Raw genomic sequence first — 15,926 nt, 5'->3', positions numbered from 1 at the left:
GCCCAACCCTGTACCCCACATTCCACCCATTGCTTGGCTATACGCTGAACCCAATTGTCTTCCTCCAACTACCAATTCACAAACTTTTGCGATGTGGTGTTAAAGTTTGAGTAAACCTCACGGCTCGAAGGTTAAAATATTGGGTTTACTACATTCAGAAAAAAACTTAAAATCAGTCTAATTGTTTTATTCTGATTATTCTTAACGCAGTGCACTGTGCTCAAGTATGTGTTGTAGTATTATTTGTAATCTTGTTTTTTCAGATTGTTGCTAGTTGCTTGGAACTCTGAAGAGTCTTACAAAGGCTCAGGTATCAAATCAATACAAAACCTGGAAAGCAAGGATTTGATATTCACATGCATACTGAGAGTAGAGACTTCAAGAATAACCTCTGCGAAATCCTTATGAAGTTTGATTCTTTATCGAAGAGATGAACTCAATTGGCGGACTATGGAAATCACAAAGTATCAATAGAGTATACACAAGTCGAGAAAAACGGAAAGTATCCACAGTGACAAAAGTATGCACTGAAATTATTGAAAATATTACTGTCTTCTGGTAAAGTTGAACTGATTTTGTTTGCGGATGTCACTTATAGGACACCCCCAAAGGGAAAAAAAAAAAACAGAGGGAGGGAAGGGAGGTAGGAGTTCCAGGTTATCATATCTGAAATAACAGACTCATAGATGATCTTGTGCCACCCATTTTTGTTATGCAGTTTTGTTTTTTCAATCCGTTCATGGCTACACTGAACTTTTGTTTATTTAAATCTTTAAATCTGCGATGCATACGTGCTACTCTTTATGTTTTGCTTCTTTCTCTTGCAATTCTATTAATGCATGGCACTGGGAGGGAGGTAGGGAGCAGTTCCGGCTTATCATATCTGAAATAACAGACTCATAGATGATCTTGTGCCACCCATTTTTGTTATGCTGTTTTGTTTTTTCAATTTGTTCTTGGCTACACTGAACTTTCTTTTGTTTAAATCTTTAAATCTGAGATGCATATGTGCTACTCTTTATGCTTTGCTTCTTTCTCTTGCAATTCGATTAATGTGTGGCATCAGAAACTGTGTACGGTCAAACCTTTGCAACTCCAGATGAATACTCATATTTCAATATTGTCGTTTTGAATGAATTGGGAACTTATTCTATTAATGTGAACTTCTTGCCAGTTTACGAGAATTGCAAATTGGGAACTCATTCGCCTCAAATTATTGGAGGCCAGATGGAGCCAGGTTCTGGAAAATGGTCATCCTCTGGCTTTGTTTTTGTTGAGTGTCCCCAATCAATGAAGATAGCAGGCACTAATGCATCCATCATGGGCTCAGTAAGCGATTATCTTGTCGCACTATCTAAAGCTTGGGATGTGAGGAGCTTCCTTAAATCTCTTTCGAAGGCTCTCAAGACTCTTAGACTTGGTTCAAATTCGATGGCAAATCAGAAGGAAGGCAATAGTGGGCCTTGCATAGTAAGTGACAATTGTCTCACTTGGTAAAAAAGTTTTTAGATCCTTTTGTGAAAATTTTTATGGAAATATGTGGTCGTTGTTTTTTAGATAGGAATGATTGGCAAAACTGGATGTATAAACCAGCCCCAAATAGCCAAGAAAAGGCTATGATTATTCTTGGTTTCTCTTAGTGATATTATTGAAATACCTACCATTCCTCCTTTCCTGTTCCACAGTTTGATTGGATGTAACTTGATTGGCTGAGGAGACCTAATCACTCAGGTTCAAGGCTGAGGAGATCTAACTTCAAGACTAAACCATACCATATGGATGATATTTCCCCTTGGTTTTCTCCATTGTAATTTGTCGCAACACTTCCACAAAATTGTATTGTTTCCCTTTCTAGTGTACGCCATATAACGGCATAGGGAAGAGCTCTCTGAAGAATTTCTCCTCTTTCCATGGATTCACCTACTTTCCATCCATCAAACAAGTCATTCTCCCCTTGTCGGGCAAGCGGAAGTAGTTTTAGAGAGGGAGGGTGGTAGAAGCTCCATGGTTGTCTCGTGGTTGATTCATCATTGTCTAAGACGTGTCCCAGAAATAAAAATGGTTCAGCAATGACTCTGCTGCCCAGCTCAGGAAAGACATTTGCTAAGGGATCTATCTTTGAGAGATCTTACCCCCCAAACGGCATCAATCTGGGAGGTCAGGAGCACCCAAATACAGGAAAAATTGCAGGGTACCACCTATGGATGAGACGATCCAATGAGTCCAGGGGATGTCTGCCACACGTAACCGTATAAAAGATCCATTGAACAACTTATTGTCTGCTGTCTCATCAATCATCATCAGGGCCCCATATACAATTGGGTTTTTTTTTTTTTTTCAGGTACAACCATAGAAACAGCTCAAAGGAGGCTGACCATCTAGTGAAAGAGGGTGTGGGTAGAGAGATTGTGTTCGTTAGCGAAGGGGGATAAGGGCTAGCCTCCATTCCAGGGAGGTTATTTCGATTTTGAGCTTTGTTTTGAGGTGCTGTCGCTTTGCTTCTTTTCGGTTTAAGTTATTTCCATTAAAAAAAGGAGCAACTTCTGGCTACTCGAACCCTTACGACCCCTGAATCCCATGAATAAACCAATGAAATGATTTTTATGTTCTGTCTTACCTCTTCTGAAGGAAGGAAAAAAAATAAAAATCCATGGACGCATCAACTCTGGATGAATTTTACTCTTGTTTTAAGGTCATTGTTGTGTTCCATACTAGGTCAACTTGTTATCTTTTCTTTCTTTTTTCCTTGACAAAATTTTATTAAGGCCATGTTTGGATACTAGTGATTCCATGCCAAAAAATGGAAAAGGAAAATGAGTTTCCTTTGATGTGACAACTTTTGTTGCTTGGATAGCAAAGAAAAGGATGGATTCTTGGTACAACTCGGTTATCGAGTCAATGAGATCTCGACACCCAAATTGCAAAGAAATTAAAAACAAAAATACTCACAAGAACAATGGAGTAGAGAGGGAGAGAACTTTTATTGATATCAACTTTCTTCTTACAAAAGTTAAAGAAAAACCACACTTAAGAAAATATTCGAATATACCAACTCCGACACCACTACCCCTTTTTATAGATCCTAAAGGCATCCTTAATTGAAATCTCTACAACTAAGAGAATCAATCATAATTTATTACAAACTTATTTAATATTTCTTCATATGGCAAAAGTCTAAAGAAAAGTAAACATGGAAAGCAGTCAAATCTCTAAATCTAGTCCATATCTTCAATCATATCAATTACACCCTCATCACATCTTTAAATCAGCCCCCTATATCTCCCCAAAATAGTAAATTATAATCTCCAAATATGTAAATAATCAACCCAAAAATCAGCACATGTTAAGGCTTACATTATTAGCGGGTCCTACAGTGGGCCTAGATGGGCTGTGGACCTGCATCAGTTATTGGCAGGTTCTACAGTGGGCCTAGATGGGTCGTGTGCCTGCATCAATTCTTCTAAGCTATCATCACCCTTCCATAATTTGAATTATGGGCACAAGAAACTAGGTGGCTGTTGTGAGAGGAATATGTTTCTGTCCAAACAATTGCTCTAAAGTTAGAATTCATGTTTCAATAGTGCCAATGGAAATCATCATTAGATAATTATTATCTCTTTGCTTTTCACATATACATGGAATCCAAGGGAAAAGAAAGGAAATGGAGAAGGTTTTCCATTGATGTGACACTTTGGAGTGTTTGGATAACAAAGAAAATGGAAGATTCTACATAGCAACCATTGTACTTTATAGTAGGACAGGAAACTATGTGACCCCTGTCTTAGAAACATTAGATTTTCATTGTCATCCAAACATGACCTTGAATGGTGGAATCCAAGGAAAAACAGTGCTCATGGAAACAATGATTTTTTTTTTATTTTTTTTTTGTCCTATCGTTTCTATTTCCAGTGCAATCCAAACATGTCCGGAGGGAGGGAGGGAGACTAATCTGACATTCAGTAACCTTAGGTTCAGAAACCTTGTAAATTGCCGCTACTGCTGCTTCAAATCTCGCTTCGGACTTGTAGTTCACTCTGTTTATATTAGCTAAGATTTTGAACAGATGCTTTTTCTCCCACACCAAAATCTATTGCTGTTTTTTGCTTCATGCTTACCTTAATGGACATTAGCAATGTCTCCAAACTTTTGAGTGACGCATGCTATGCCCAATCATCGATTTAGACAGTCAATTCGATCATAGCACTGAAGCCAAGCCATGTTGCAAAAATACACCGATCAGATGTTTGTAAACCTAGTGAATGCTCACTATAGATACTGTCTGTTCTTTATGAGCCGTACATTGGATGTGGGCACGGTCAAGCCAAAGTGCTTCTTTGGAATCATAAGCAACTCATGGTGGGACCTATCAAATAGATGTTTGGAGATGATGATTGTACCTATTTTATTTGTGCACTCAATCTTAACTGTCAATTTTTTCTCATGCTATTGATCAGATGGTTAGGATCATCTGATATGCATGTTTTTTTCACCATTGCTTGCCGCATATGTATCTCTCTTGAATTTTCTCTTTTACAAACAGCACATGCATTCAGTTTTATATGGTAATTCAATGTTGGGTTTCTTGATAGAACTTCGATCTTGGTGTTCATTTTTATATGCTATATGCCATAAAGAGGGAGGGAGATTCCCATTAGATTTGCTAAATGGCTGTTAGGTTAAGTTGCAAGAATTGTTAAAATGATGAAATCTCCCCCATTAGATTTGCTAAATGGCTGTTAGGTTAAGTTGCAAGAATTGTTAAAATGATGAAATCTCCCCCATTAGATTTGCTAAATGGCTGTTAGGTTAAGTTGCAAGAATTGTTAAAATGATGAAAGTACCCTTACGTGTAAGGAACCCTCCCAGCCGTCTGGCAGAGTGATTCTCCTTACTCATGCAACACAAATTGAACCTGGTGTATGGGTATCTTGAATTAAATTGTCCATGTAGTAGCATCCAATGTAGATGGTACATCATCCCAAAATCAAATTGTTCAGACAATCTGACCACTGATTAAATGATGTTTGTGTGCTGTCAGATGACCAGCAGTTAGCTGATTTGAGTCATAATTTTGGTGGAAGGAATTTGGGTTATGATATGTCTGGTGTTGCTACCCATGATTTTAGCACTTCAATTTTAGGTACGTGTGTGCCATAGCTTCAGTCCCACTGAATATGTCATCTACCTCAAAAAATCCAAACCGCCAAATATTGGGGCCCACTATGGATTGGTCATATTCCAAAATGATAAATTAATTAGACAACTCTTGGCTTCTGGTCGGTGGATGTTTTCGTGGCCTATGATCGGTTGTATTCCTAAGACCAATCTATGTTGAAACATCTTTTTTTTTTTCGCGTGTGCGTGTGCGTGCGTGCTTTTCCACGAGGTTATTTTCATCATTTTAACATATTAGCCACCTAACCCAACAGAAGATAGGCAAATCAAACGGAAGGGACTGGGATGCAATATACTTGAATCAATGAGATACCTAAACACAAACACAGTCTATTTAGTAACAGGAAGCAAATACCAAAGGTACTGATATTTAAAAACCCTTTTGCAAACAATGGCATGCCAAATTACTGGAAGAGAACCATCATGATACCTAGTTACAAAAACAAAGGAGATAAATGAGTGGAAGAGAAGCATCATATACCTATTTACAAGAACAAGGGAGATGGTTAAAGTGGCATCAACTATCGGAAGACCAAACTTCTGACTTGCACTATGAAGCTCTGAGAAGGGCAGTAAAACAAAAATTCAAACAATATATATCAGAAAATCAGTTTGGCTTGATGCTAGGAGGATCAACAATTGAAGCATTCTTCTACTTAGGCAATTGATGGATAAGTACAGAGATAAGAGGAAGAATCTTCACATGGTTTTTATAAGATATAGAGAAAGCATACAATAAAGTGCCTAGGGAGGTTGTGTGGTAGATGATAAAGAGGAAAGGGATCCAGGGAGGATATGTGACAATCATTAAGATATATTTGTAGTTGCAATTATAAGAGTGATAACAGCTTGTGATAAGATTGATGAGTTGCCTGTAGCAGCGGGGCTTTGTCAGGGTCAAGCTACCATTTCGTACTTCATTATGAATGAATTAAATGCTCTTGTATATGATGAGATCCCCCTCTTGGGTCCTTACTCATGGCCCAGTGGTAGACTCACAAGAGCTTCAGCACCAGGTCATGGGTTTGAGTACCCATTGTGGTGAAATCCCACTGAGTGGTGTGAGTGCGTGGGTGCATGTGTTTTAAAAATGATGAGATCACTTGATGTGTGTTGTTGCAAGATGATGCAGTGTTGGTCGATGAGACTAGAGAGGGAAGCAAATGCTAAATTGGCGGTCCGTAGGAAGGCTTGGCACACAAAAATTAGTAGAACTACGATGGAGTATTGGGAATGTAGTTTTAGTAGGAACAATCATAGAGATGAGGCTTTAGTTAAATAGATGGGTGAGAGATTCCTCAAGGAGTTACCTCGGCTCTATTATACAAAAGGATGGGGACATTGATGAGGATGTTTCCAATAGAATTAAAGCTGGGTGGATGAAATGGAGATGTACCTCTAAAGAGTTGTGTGATTGTTGCATATGGCTATGAAACTTAGGGCTTGTTTGAATTGACGGAAAACAGTAGAAAGAAGGAGAAGGTAGCACTTTTGCTATGATGGGAAATTTCACTATGTTTGGATAGCAAAAATCACGTTCTTGTGGCTTGGCATGGTGTCCCTTTCGGCAAAGAGAGATCTCAGGTTTGGAGAATGGCATTATTGGCTGCTTGGTGGACCATCTGGGAAGAGAGAAACAATCGCTGCTTCAGAGTTACTCCCCACTCAGTGAAGTGGGTGACCAAGAGAATCCATCAGTTCGTCGTAGAATGGGCCTGCAATTCAGTCAATCTTGGTGGGACCCCCTTTGCCCCCGATCACCTTTTTGGGGTGTAGTTTCTGTTGTGTTTTGTTTGGTCTTCTTATATGTTGCTGTTTCTTTTGTTTTTTTCTCTTTTTTGGGGTTGTATCTGGGTGCTCAGTTTGCTATCTCAGTGGACTGTTTCTCCCTTTTCGGTTTTTCCTTTTAATGAATTTTAGTCGCCTTTCAAAAAAAATAAAAATAAATTTGTAGTGGATTCCACAGAGAAATTGTTACACTTTTCCATAGTCAATTTTCCCAGCACAAGATGTGAGGTGAGCATTGTCTCACAAAAAATAGATTTCCACCTGCAATTCCAAACAAGATACCAGAAAATGGACTCCGAGGTTCAATAGTGCCATGGAATCCATCATTGGATAATCATTACACTTTTTCTTTTTTGTTTCTTTTGTTTTCCCTCAATCCAAACGTACGCTTAGGAGAAAGGGAAGTTTATATCTATGCTTTTTGGAAGTTTACAAAGCAACATGAGTGATAGTGAGTGTTGTAGACATGACAATGTTGAGATGGATGCGTGGGATAACCAAGAACTAAAAATGAAATTATCATTGCCTAGGAGTTGTCCTAATAAGAGGGAATGATGGAAAGCAGATTAAGTGAGTCAATCATGTGCAACAAAGACTGAAGATGGCTCCTGTAAAGAGGGAAATGCTAATTAGGGTTGAAGGGCCTGAAAAGAGGATGAGAGGAAGACCCAAAAGGATTTAGGTGGTGAGAAGGGATGCGAAGGCTTGTCCATTTGTCAAGGTTAGGTCTTGGATAGGGTCGATGGGCGAAACAGGGTTTGTAAATCCAATCCCAAAAAGCTGAAAGGGCCATATTACGACGGCAATGCTGACTATGATCATTTGTACCATCATCGTTTTCTATTAAAGGAGATTCCTATGTCATTTTCTGCATGTTGCTCTTTTCATTCTTTGCTTTGGCATGAAAGTTATTCTTCCGCCGGGAAGTACTTGAAATGAAAAGTCTTTTGCTGCATTTCCTGCCTTGTCCATTTCAGGGAAATCCTCAAGTACTTGAAATAGCTGATTTATGTTGGGGTTCAGGATGTATATTGCTTTTCTTTTCAATCAATCAGTTTTTTGTTGACTTTTTTTTTCCCCTCCAATCAATCAGTTGTATACCATTTTCATCTCATTTCTTCACAATGGGGTATGATGGTTGCGCTTTGCCTGGATAGTCCTACCCTTTTCTACACATACCAAAGAAGCATTCTATATACTACTAAAGTCCAACTCTGATGGCAGACTCATTCATTGTCTCTCATATTCATGTTTCATGCTTAAGAAGATAAAATTTGACGGTTAACATATCATTGATACTGGTCTCATTTTCCATCTTTCAATTTGGTCAGGTCATCTATGTAGTATGCCCCTTCCCTGAACCCATTGCAGTTCTGCAGACTGTGATCGAGGCTTCTGCCGCACTTGGGTCAATCATTCCATCATCGGATAGGGAGAGAAGATCATCATTGCAGGCTCAGGTTGGGAGGGCTCTGAGTTGCTCCGCTACCGGAGACGAGGCATCAACGTCAAGTGTTCTGACACTGTCAGGGTTCAGTATTCCTAAACTGGTCTTGCAGATTGTGAGTGTAGAAGCCATTTTTGCAGCAAGTAGACCAGTGCTTAATGAGCTTGTCATTTTGAAGGAAATCGCATTCACAGTTTACAGTAAGGCTCGGCGGATTTCACGGGCCTCGTCCAGTGACATGATACAATCATCAGCCATCTCGGGTACACGTCAATCGGCATTGATGCATATGAACTCTCCTGTTCCAGGGCTTTGGAAGGAATGTGTGACCCCTCGGATTCCTGGATCATCTCTTCCGAGAGAGGGTGAACTCGATGCTGGCCTAAGGCCTGGTGCTTGGGATAATTCGTGGCAGACATCAAGGACTGTTGGGTTAAACTGTGATCCAAACAGAACAGGGGACTTCGTTTACCAAGAGGACATTCGCTACTTGTTTGAACCGCTTTTTATACTGGCTGAGCCCGGTTCATTGGAGCATGGAGTTTCGCCGGCTGTCTTTGGTAATGCACTATCAGAGTCAAGTTCAAGGTCTGGAGTTGATGATAGTGGTGGGAGCTATATGCAGACTTCAACTCCAGCAGGGAGTACAGATGCCAGCCCAGGCACTATGCTTGATGGGTCAGAGCCTGACAGCTTTGGATCTAGTCATCAGAAGACTGCGAGCCTTCATTGTTGTTATGGGTGGACTGAGGATTGGCGTTGGCTAGTTTGCATCTGGACTGACTCTAGGGGAGAATTGCTTGATAGCCACATATTTCCTTTTGGTGGCATCAGTAGTCGGCAAGACACAAAAGGTTTGCAATGCCTATTTGTCCAGGTCTTGCACCAAGGATGCCAAATATTGTCATGTTCAACCCCTGATGTGGGTACTACCAAGCCAAGGGATATTGTGATTACACGAATTGGATGTTTCTATGAGCTCGAATGCCAAGGTAGTTTACTTTTTACCACTAAAGCATCTTCTGTTGAGGAAGCATCGGGTCGTGATGCATCAGGTCATGTATAGCGATCTGGTTTGCCTGTTTGTTCTAGTGGGACCCATGGTTCGATGAGCCAGACTGTTGACCCGATAACACTGGATGGAGGATTTTCAAAAGTCATTCAGATGGGAAGAACTCCCAACCCTTTGATCATGTGGTCTATAAATAGATGGCTAAGAAAAATATACAACAAAGGTCTGGGAAGAAGGCCAAAGATTTGATTAGGATCTTCCAGTCTGATAGTTTGCTTAGGGCATCTTCATCCACGGTGGGGCCCATGATGTCAACAGTCTAGATCTTTGAACCATGGCCACTCTATAGAGACTTGGGTGCCTAGGATCCCACGACTCCTCTGGTTGTATTGGCTTGTTTCTAATCACTGAATTGTCTCTGAGTTCCGTTACATGATATTTTGAACAGAGTGGCAGAAAGTCACTTGTTTTATTGGCTTGTTTCTAATCATTGAATTGTCTCTGAGTTCCATCACATGATATTTTGAACAGAGTGGCAGAAAGCCATCTACTCAGTCGGTGGTAATGAAGTGAAAAAGTGGCCACTGCAACTGCGACGATCTGTACCAGATGGGGTCCCCTCAAGCAGTAACGGGACTTCCCTGCAGCAGCAGGAAATGAGTTTGGTTCAAGAGAGAACCCTCCCTTCATCGCCAAACCCTTCTTTATACAGCCCTCACACGAAGTCATCGGGCTTTATGAAAGGTGTTCTAGGGCAGGCCAATACGAGAAAGCAGCTCTTAGCTGGACAAACAGTGGTGGACAGTTCGAGGGGGATGTTTCAGGGGGTGCAGAGCATCACTCTAGTTGGAATTTCCGTTGATCATTGCCTCCATCTTGTCTTTCCAGCAGAAACATCTTCCCCAGGTTAGTTACATTTCACCATTTCCAATATCTAAAACTGTTTAGAGAAATTTACTTTCATCTTTTTCCTGCTAACAAAGTCATAGAAACCAGTAGTTTTGTCTTGCATTTCTCATACCTGGATTAGAAGCTGGCTAGCAAGTGTCTATTAGAGTTGTGCTAATCCTAAATACACTTCTACAGAGCGTGTTTTTGAGCTGTGCATCAGGTGGGCCCCACTTTGTAGATGACCTGGACAATATGTCAAGCTGGTCCTCATTGGGAGACGCATATTTGTATGTTGAATGTGGATCGCTGGGAATCTTTTGTAAATCCTTGTAAATCCATTAATTGTCTTCTTACATGCATGGCTCACCTGATGAATTGACTGGCCTGATTTTTTTGCCAGGGTCATCTACAGTGTGGGGCCTGCCCAGTGCCTGGTAAAGATGCCCCTTACACATGCCATTTCAACTACATTTAGATGACCTTTGGGCTTACCAAAGCTAAAGCTTGATAATCCCAAACAATTGGCCAATGAGTTTCTGGCACCCCGTGTTTTGGTCTTGCAAATGTCTTGTGCACTTGCTTGCTTGAGATGTACAGACGGATTTGCATATGCATGTGCACAGGATCCGGACCATTCATCGTGGAGGGCACATTGGAACCCTCCCTGCTCCAAAGATCTTCAGACCACTCCACTCATCAGACGGGTCAAACTTGTATGAGGAAAACCGGACAGTTGAAAAAGACCAGTAGTGCATAATCAACCAACATATGGTGCCATGGTTTAAAAAATCGTCTGGTATTCCAAGTCGTGCCCGTTTTGGTCTGAAACAGAACAATATGGGCGAGTTGTACTGGTTTTGATCCACATGCAAGTCACACTATGAGACTACTACGCAAGTACATGCATGCAGCCTACCTTGTGAACGGGCTGTCCTGATTTTTGGTCCAGTGCCTGTTCATGGTGTGCTGTACTTTGTTATCTTTCAAAAAGAAAAAAGAAAAAAGAAAAAAAGAAGAGGTGCTGTACTTGATGAATGGCATGAATCCCTGCACCTGAGTGTGTTAAAGGTCTCCTTCCATCTCACACAAGCAGGTGCACAACAGTTGTCGTCCAGTCACAGCTTATAAACCGAGACTTGGAATGAGAGAGGCTGTTATTTCTTTCAGCTTCATCTACATTGAATTATACTGAGATATGCAGTCTTTGAGAAGGAGAAAAACATCTTCTTGCATGCTCCTGAAAATTACAAATATACCACGGACGTTGGTATCTTGTTCTATCTACCTGTCTTACTAGAAACAGGTAAATGGCATTTCTTGCATCTCTGACTTGTGCAGCAAGTTCTCTTTATGTATTTGTGGTGTTTGCAGTAGAAAATTATTGTATATATCATTTCCGCAGGTAACTTGGTACTTATGAAATGGGACACAGGTCTCCTACGTAAGGGAACAGTGCATGTACACGTGATCTATTCCATTCCATGTAATGGGCCATGCCCAAAATAACCTGTGCAACAATCCCAACTATCCGATTGGAAGCCCTTTACTAGCTGATTGCAGACTGTTGGTCAATTTTCATTGATCATTCCTACAATTGAACAATCGATTGGAGTGGTTATTTGGGTATGGCCCACCCAGGATGTGTCCTAACAGATGAATGGTCTAGATCCATATGTGTGTACCATCCAACTCATGTCCTATTCTTGCTTCCATGGTTGTGCACTGAGTGTTTTAGCACATCTCAGAACATTGCTCTTCTAGTACTGACACCACATTCTGTAGGGGGAGGAACTCAAGGTAGTGGCGTTGGCCCATCCACATATGTTGAAGGGTTCAGCCCCGTAAAGTCCCTTGGATCGATGCCTGCATCCTATGTCCTGATACCATCTCCCGGCATGCGGTATCTCCCTCCAACCCCTCTGCAGCTTCCCACATGCCTCACAGCAGAATCTCCACCCCTCGCCCATCTCTTACATAGCAAAGGGTCCGCAATCCCCCTATCGACTGGTTTTGTTGTGTCCAAAGCAGTCCCCCCTGTCCGTGGAGATTCAGCTGGCCCAAAGGCCGATGAGTGGCCTTCTACCCTATCCGTTAGTCTCATTGATTATTATGGAGGCAGCAGCAGCAGCAGCAGCAGTAGTATACAAGAGAAAATGATGAGAGGAATCAGCAAGCAAGGGCGGAGTTTGAATGCGGAGGTAAGAGATTACGACTTGGAGGCCCACTCAATTCTAGAGTCAGTAGCTGCCGAGCTACATGCACTGTCCTGGATGACGGTAAGCCCAGCCTTCTTGGAAAGGCGGACTGCATTGCCCTTCCATTGCGACATGTTGTTGAGATTGCGAAGGCTTCTGCACTATGCTGATAAGGAGCTCTCTCAGCAGCAGCCTGAAAAGGCACAGCAAGCTTAAAGCGCCCGGCGTAGATGTGTATGCGATCAACAATCTATATTCAAATTTGCATACAAATTTTGTATCTTGTCCATGTATCTTATTGTATGTATATGATTAGTAACAGGTCCCCTTCGTGCGAGCTTAGATCATGCTCATTCGATATGCGTCTTCCCATGTGGCCCACATGCTCAGATGGTTGCTCGATCGGAGGGGGGGATGATTCTTGACTGCTGATTCGTGGACTACTGTCCATTCAAATTACATGTAGGTAGGTAGGCAGGATCGCCTGTCCATGGCGAGTTTTGGTTGGTGGCCCATCCACAGCGGCTGAAAAGCCGGACGGCTCCAATCATCGAAATTCTTCTACATGTGGACCACATGCGACGAGGCATGCTGGATGTGAGTGTTGGCCTGCCAATGAAGTCACTAATTGTATTATGTAAATTTGGTTCAAGTAATTTGATTACCCCCAGATGGGGAAAAGTGAGTCTCTTTTGTGTTTTTATCTCACAGGCTTCCTATTTACATGCACGTTCTGATATGGCACACGTGTATGAGATCTGAGCTTTCCATCACAAGGGTCACAGTGGTTATATTTTTGTGCAAAGATGTCATCGATTCGATACTGAGGTGGGCCATAATGTAGGAAACGTGAGGAGATGGATGATTCTACACGAGCTCAACCTGAGACGCCTGAGTCTGTGGTCATACCTAGAATGTGGCCTTACCTGATGGAAAAAAAAACTCAGATCTTGCATGTGCTGTATCAGTACAGTTTCTTGTATTTTGAACTATTTCCTCTACATGGTAGGGCCCACTGCATGGATGGTCCAGATTGATCAGCCTGCCACACGTACAATGGTTTGGTTTCTCTACTGGCGGACCGGAAGCCCACTGTGTGATGCATGTGACATCCAAACCATTCATCAGGTGCACCTTAACATGTTGGAGCGACCGTGTTACTTACACGCTATCCAAACCGTTGATCAGTTGAAGCCCACCAGGACGTAGATAAATTCAAAAGAATCAACCTGATACAAAACTCAGGTGGGTCACAACTAGTGATTTAAGGTGTTTTCGTCTTGAGTTTACATTGTTCCTGTGGTGGGGTCCACATCAATGTATCAAGGTGAGTTTCGTGACATGAAAATGAGGTGGTTCACCTAATGGATGGAGTGGATGTCACTCACACAATACGGTGGGCCCTACAAATTCAGGGCTCCAACAGGTTTTTTCTAGTAGGGGTGTCAATGGGCCGGGTCTGGGCCTGACAAAAAACAAAATTTGAACGAGGCAGGCGCGACGGCCCGGGCCCTAATAGCTGAAAATTCGGGCCGTGAGCAAGACAGGCCCGGCCCCTCTTTTTTAAACGATTCGGTGCGCATTTGGTGCTTGTAACAGAACTTTAAAATTTCTAATATCCTCTCATTGGCGAGAACACACTCCGGTGATAGTTCATCACTATTTTGAAATGGTGGTGACTCGTCTTCCTCACACGTGAGACTCAAGTATGGCTATCTACACCTTCAAACTTGTGGGCCACACTGGATGGAGCATATCTTTAAGACACGACTGATCAACCAATCCTAACCATTGATTCGATGCCGATCAAATTGATGGTTAGAAGTAAAACAGTGACTGGACCCATATCCAAGGGAAGAATCAGATGGTTACCGTCATCACCTCATGTGTAATATTGGGTCATCCAGCATTCACAATTCATTCCAACATTTTGATGGCCTGGATTAAGGCACAAGCTTGCCATGCGAATGGTTGAGATATAATCAGGGCCATAGATATGCTGGGCCTAGGCCAAGCAAATACAAAATTTTGAACCTGCCTGGCCCGACAATTCAATATCTGGGCCTAAGCCCGGCCCACTGACAACTATGATAATCCCTTGTGATATTCTCAATATCATGAAACCTGCTATTAAAATTTAATAAAAACGATAGTATTTATATGGAATTTGGATCTGATACGTTATTCGTGACTTATTCCATAGCTGATCATTTTAGTATTGGGACAGGGCCTTATGGGCCTTGCTGCTTGATATCTTCAAGTCCATGGCGTATTGGGTCTGGGCCTCCAGGAACTTGCCTCTTGACATCACCAAACCCATTGTGTATGGGGTCTTGGCCAGCCGGAACTTCGTGCTTGATATCTTCATACATGTGGTGTCTTGGGTCTGGGCCACCAGGAACTTGCCTCTTCGTATCACCAAATCTATGGTGTATTGGGTCTGGACCACCGGGAACTTGTCTCTTGAAATCACTAAACATATTGTGTATTGGGTCTGGCCCACCAGGAACTTGCCTCTTGATATCACCGAACATATGGTGTTTCGGGTCTGGCCCACCGGGAACTTGCCTTTTGATATCACCAAACCCATGATGTATCGGGTCTAACCCACCAGGAACTTGCCTCGTGATATCACCAAACATATGGTGTATCGTGTCTGGCCCACCAGGAACTTGCCTCTTGATATCACCAAACATATGGTGTATTGGATCTGGCCCACCAGGAACTTGCCTCTTGATTTCACCAAATATACGGTGTATCAAGTCCGACCCACCAAGAACTTGCCTATGGTGTATCAGATTGGGCCCACCAAGAACTTGCCTCTTGACCTCTCCGTTGTAACCATGAGACCTTTCCAACCCAGTGCTGAAATCTCTCACTCCATTAGCATTGCCTACGTACAATGCCATGAGCACCAAACACAACAACATTGCACCAGTTTTACTAAGTACTACTTCCATAGTCACTTCAGTAAAATAACTGAAAGCTTTAATGATCTCAGCCATTGGTTTAGCTTCGTTTATATAGCCTTTTTCAAGCATAAGAATAGAAGTATATAGAGATCTTTCAGAGGTTTTTAATGCCAGGTGTTGAACTCTTCACGTGCATGGATAATTGGCTAAGATTTTATACTCTGGTTGGGCATGATGCTTGATATACTGATACTTAGAAATGGCTAAATTGTAAAAAAAATTATTTCTAAGTTACACTCCAAATTCCAGATTGGTTGAACAATTCTAACCTTTGATTGGTGACCACTTGTTTTTTGAAATAAGACCATTGGATGTGTTTCATTTTTAGCCGTCCAATAATCGTTCTGAAATTTAATAGTCTAATGACCCAATAAAAGTAGCTTTGAGTACACGATACATCTTAAATGGTAGCAATAATTCAGCCGATTTAGTTTGAACTATGTTTA

At 41.7% G+C, this 15,926-nt stretch overlaps 1 protein-coding gene across 6 annotated transcripts in view; it reads left to right on the top strand.

The window, feature by feature from the left end:
* LOC131246733 (mediator of RNA polymerase II transcription subunit 13) overlaps positions 1 to 13,193 on the top strand; it is a 45,046-nt gene extending 31,853 nt beyond the window's left edge. For all 6 annotated transcript variants that reach the window (XM_058247107.1, XM_058247105.1, XM_058247106.1 and 3 more), the window contains 4 exons: positions 1,175 to 1,470; positions 8,295 to 9,402; positions 9,954 to 10,328; positions 12,096 to 13,193. In XM_058247107.1, coding sequence (XP_058103090.1) covers positions 1,175 to 1,470; positions 8,295 to 9,402; positions 9,954 to 10,328; positions 12,096 to 12,724 — 2,408 coding nt within the window. In that variant the 3' untranslated portion in view covers positions 12,725 to 13,193. The remainder of the gene's footprint in view (positions 1 to 1,174; positions 1,471 to 8,294; positions 9,403 to 9,953; positions 10,329 to 12,095) is intronic.
* The last annotated feature ends 2,733 nt before the right edge of the window (positions 13,194 to 15,926 follow it).

Source organism: Magnolia sinica, chromosome 5 (assembly GCF_029962835.1).
Source record: "Magnolia sinica isolate HGM2019 chromosome 5, MsV1, whole genome shotgun sequence".
Lineage (NCBI taxonomy): Eukaryota > Viridiplantae > Streptophyta > Magnoliopsida > Magnoliales > Magnoliaceae > Magnolia > Magnolia sinica.
This window is presented reverse-complemented; position numbering and strand designations above follow the sequence as displayed.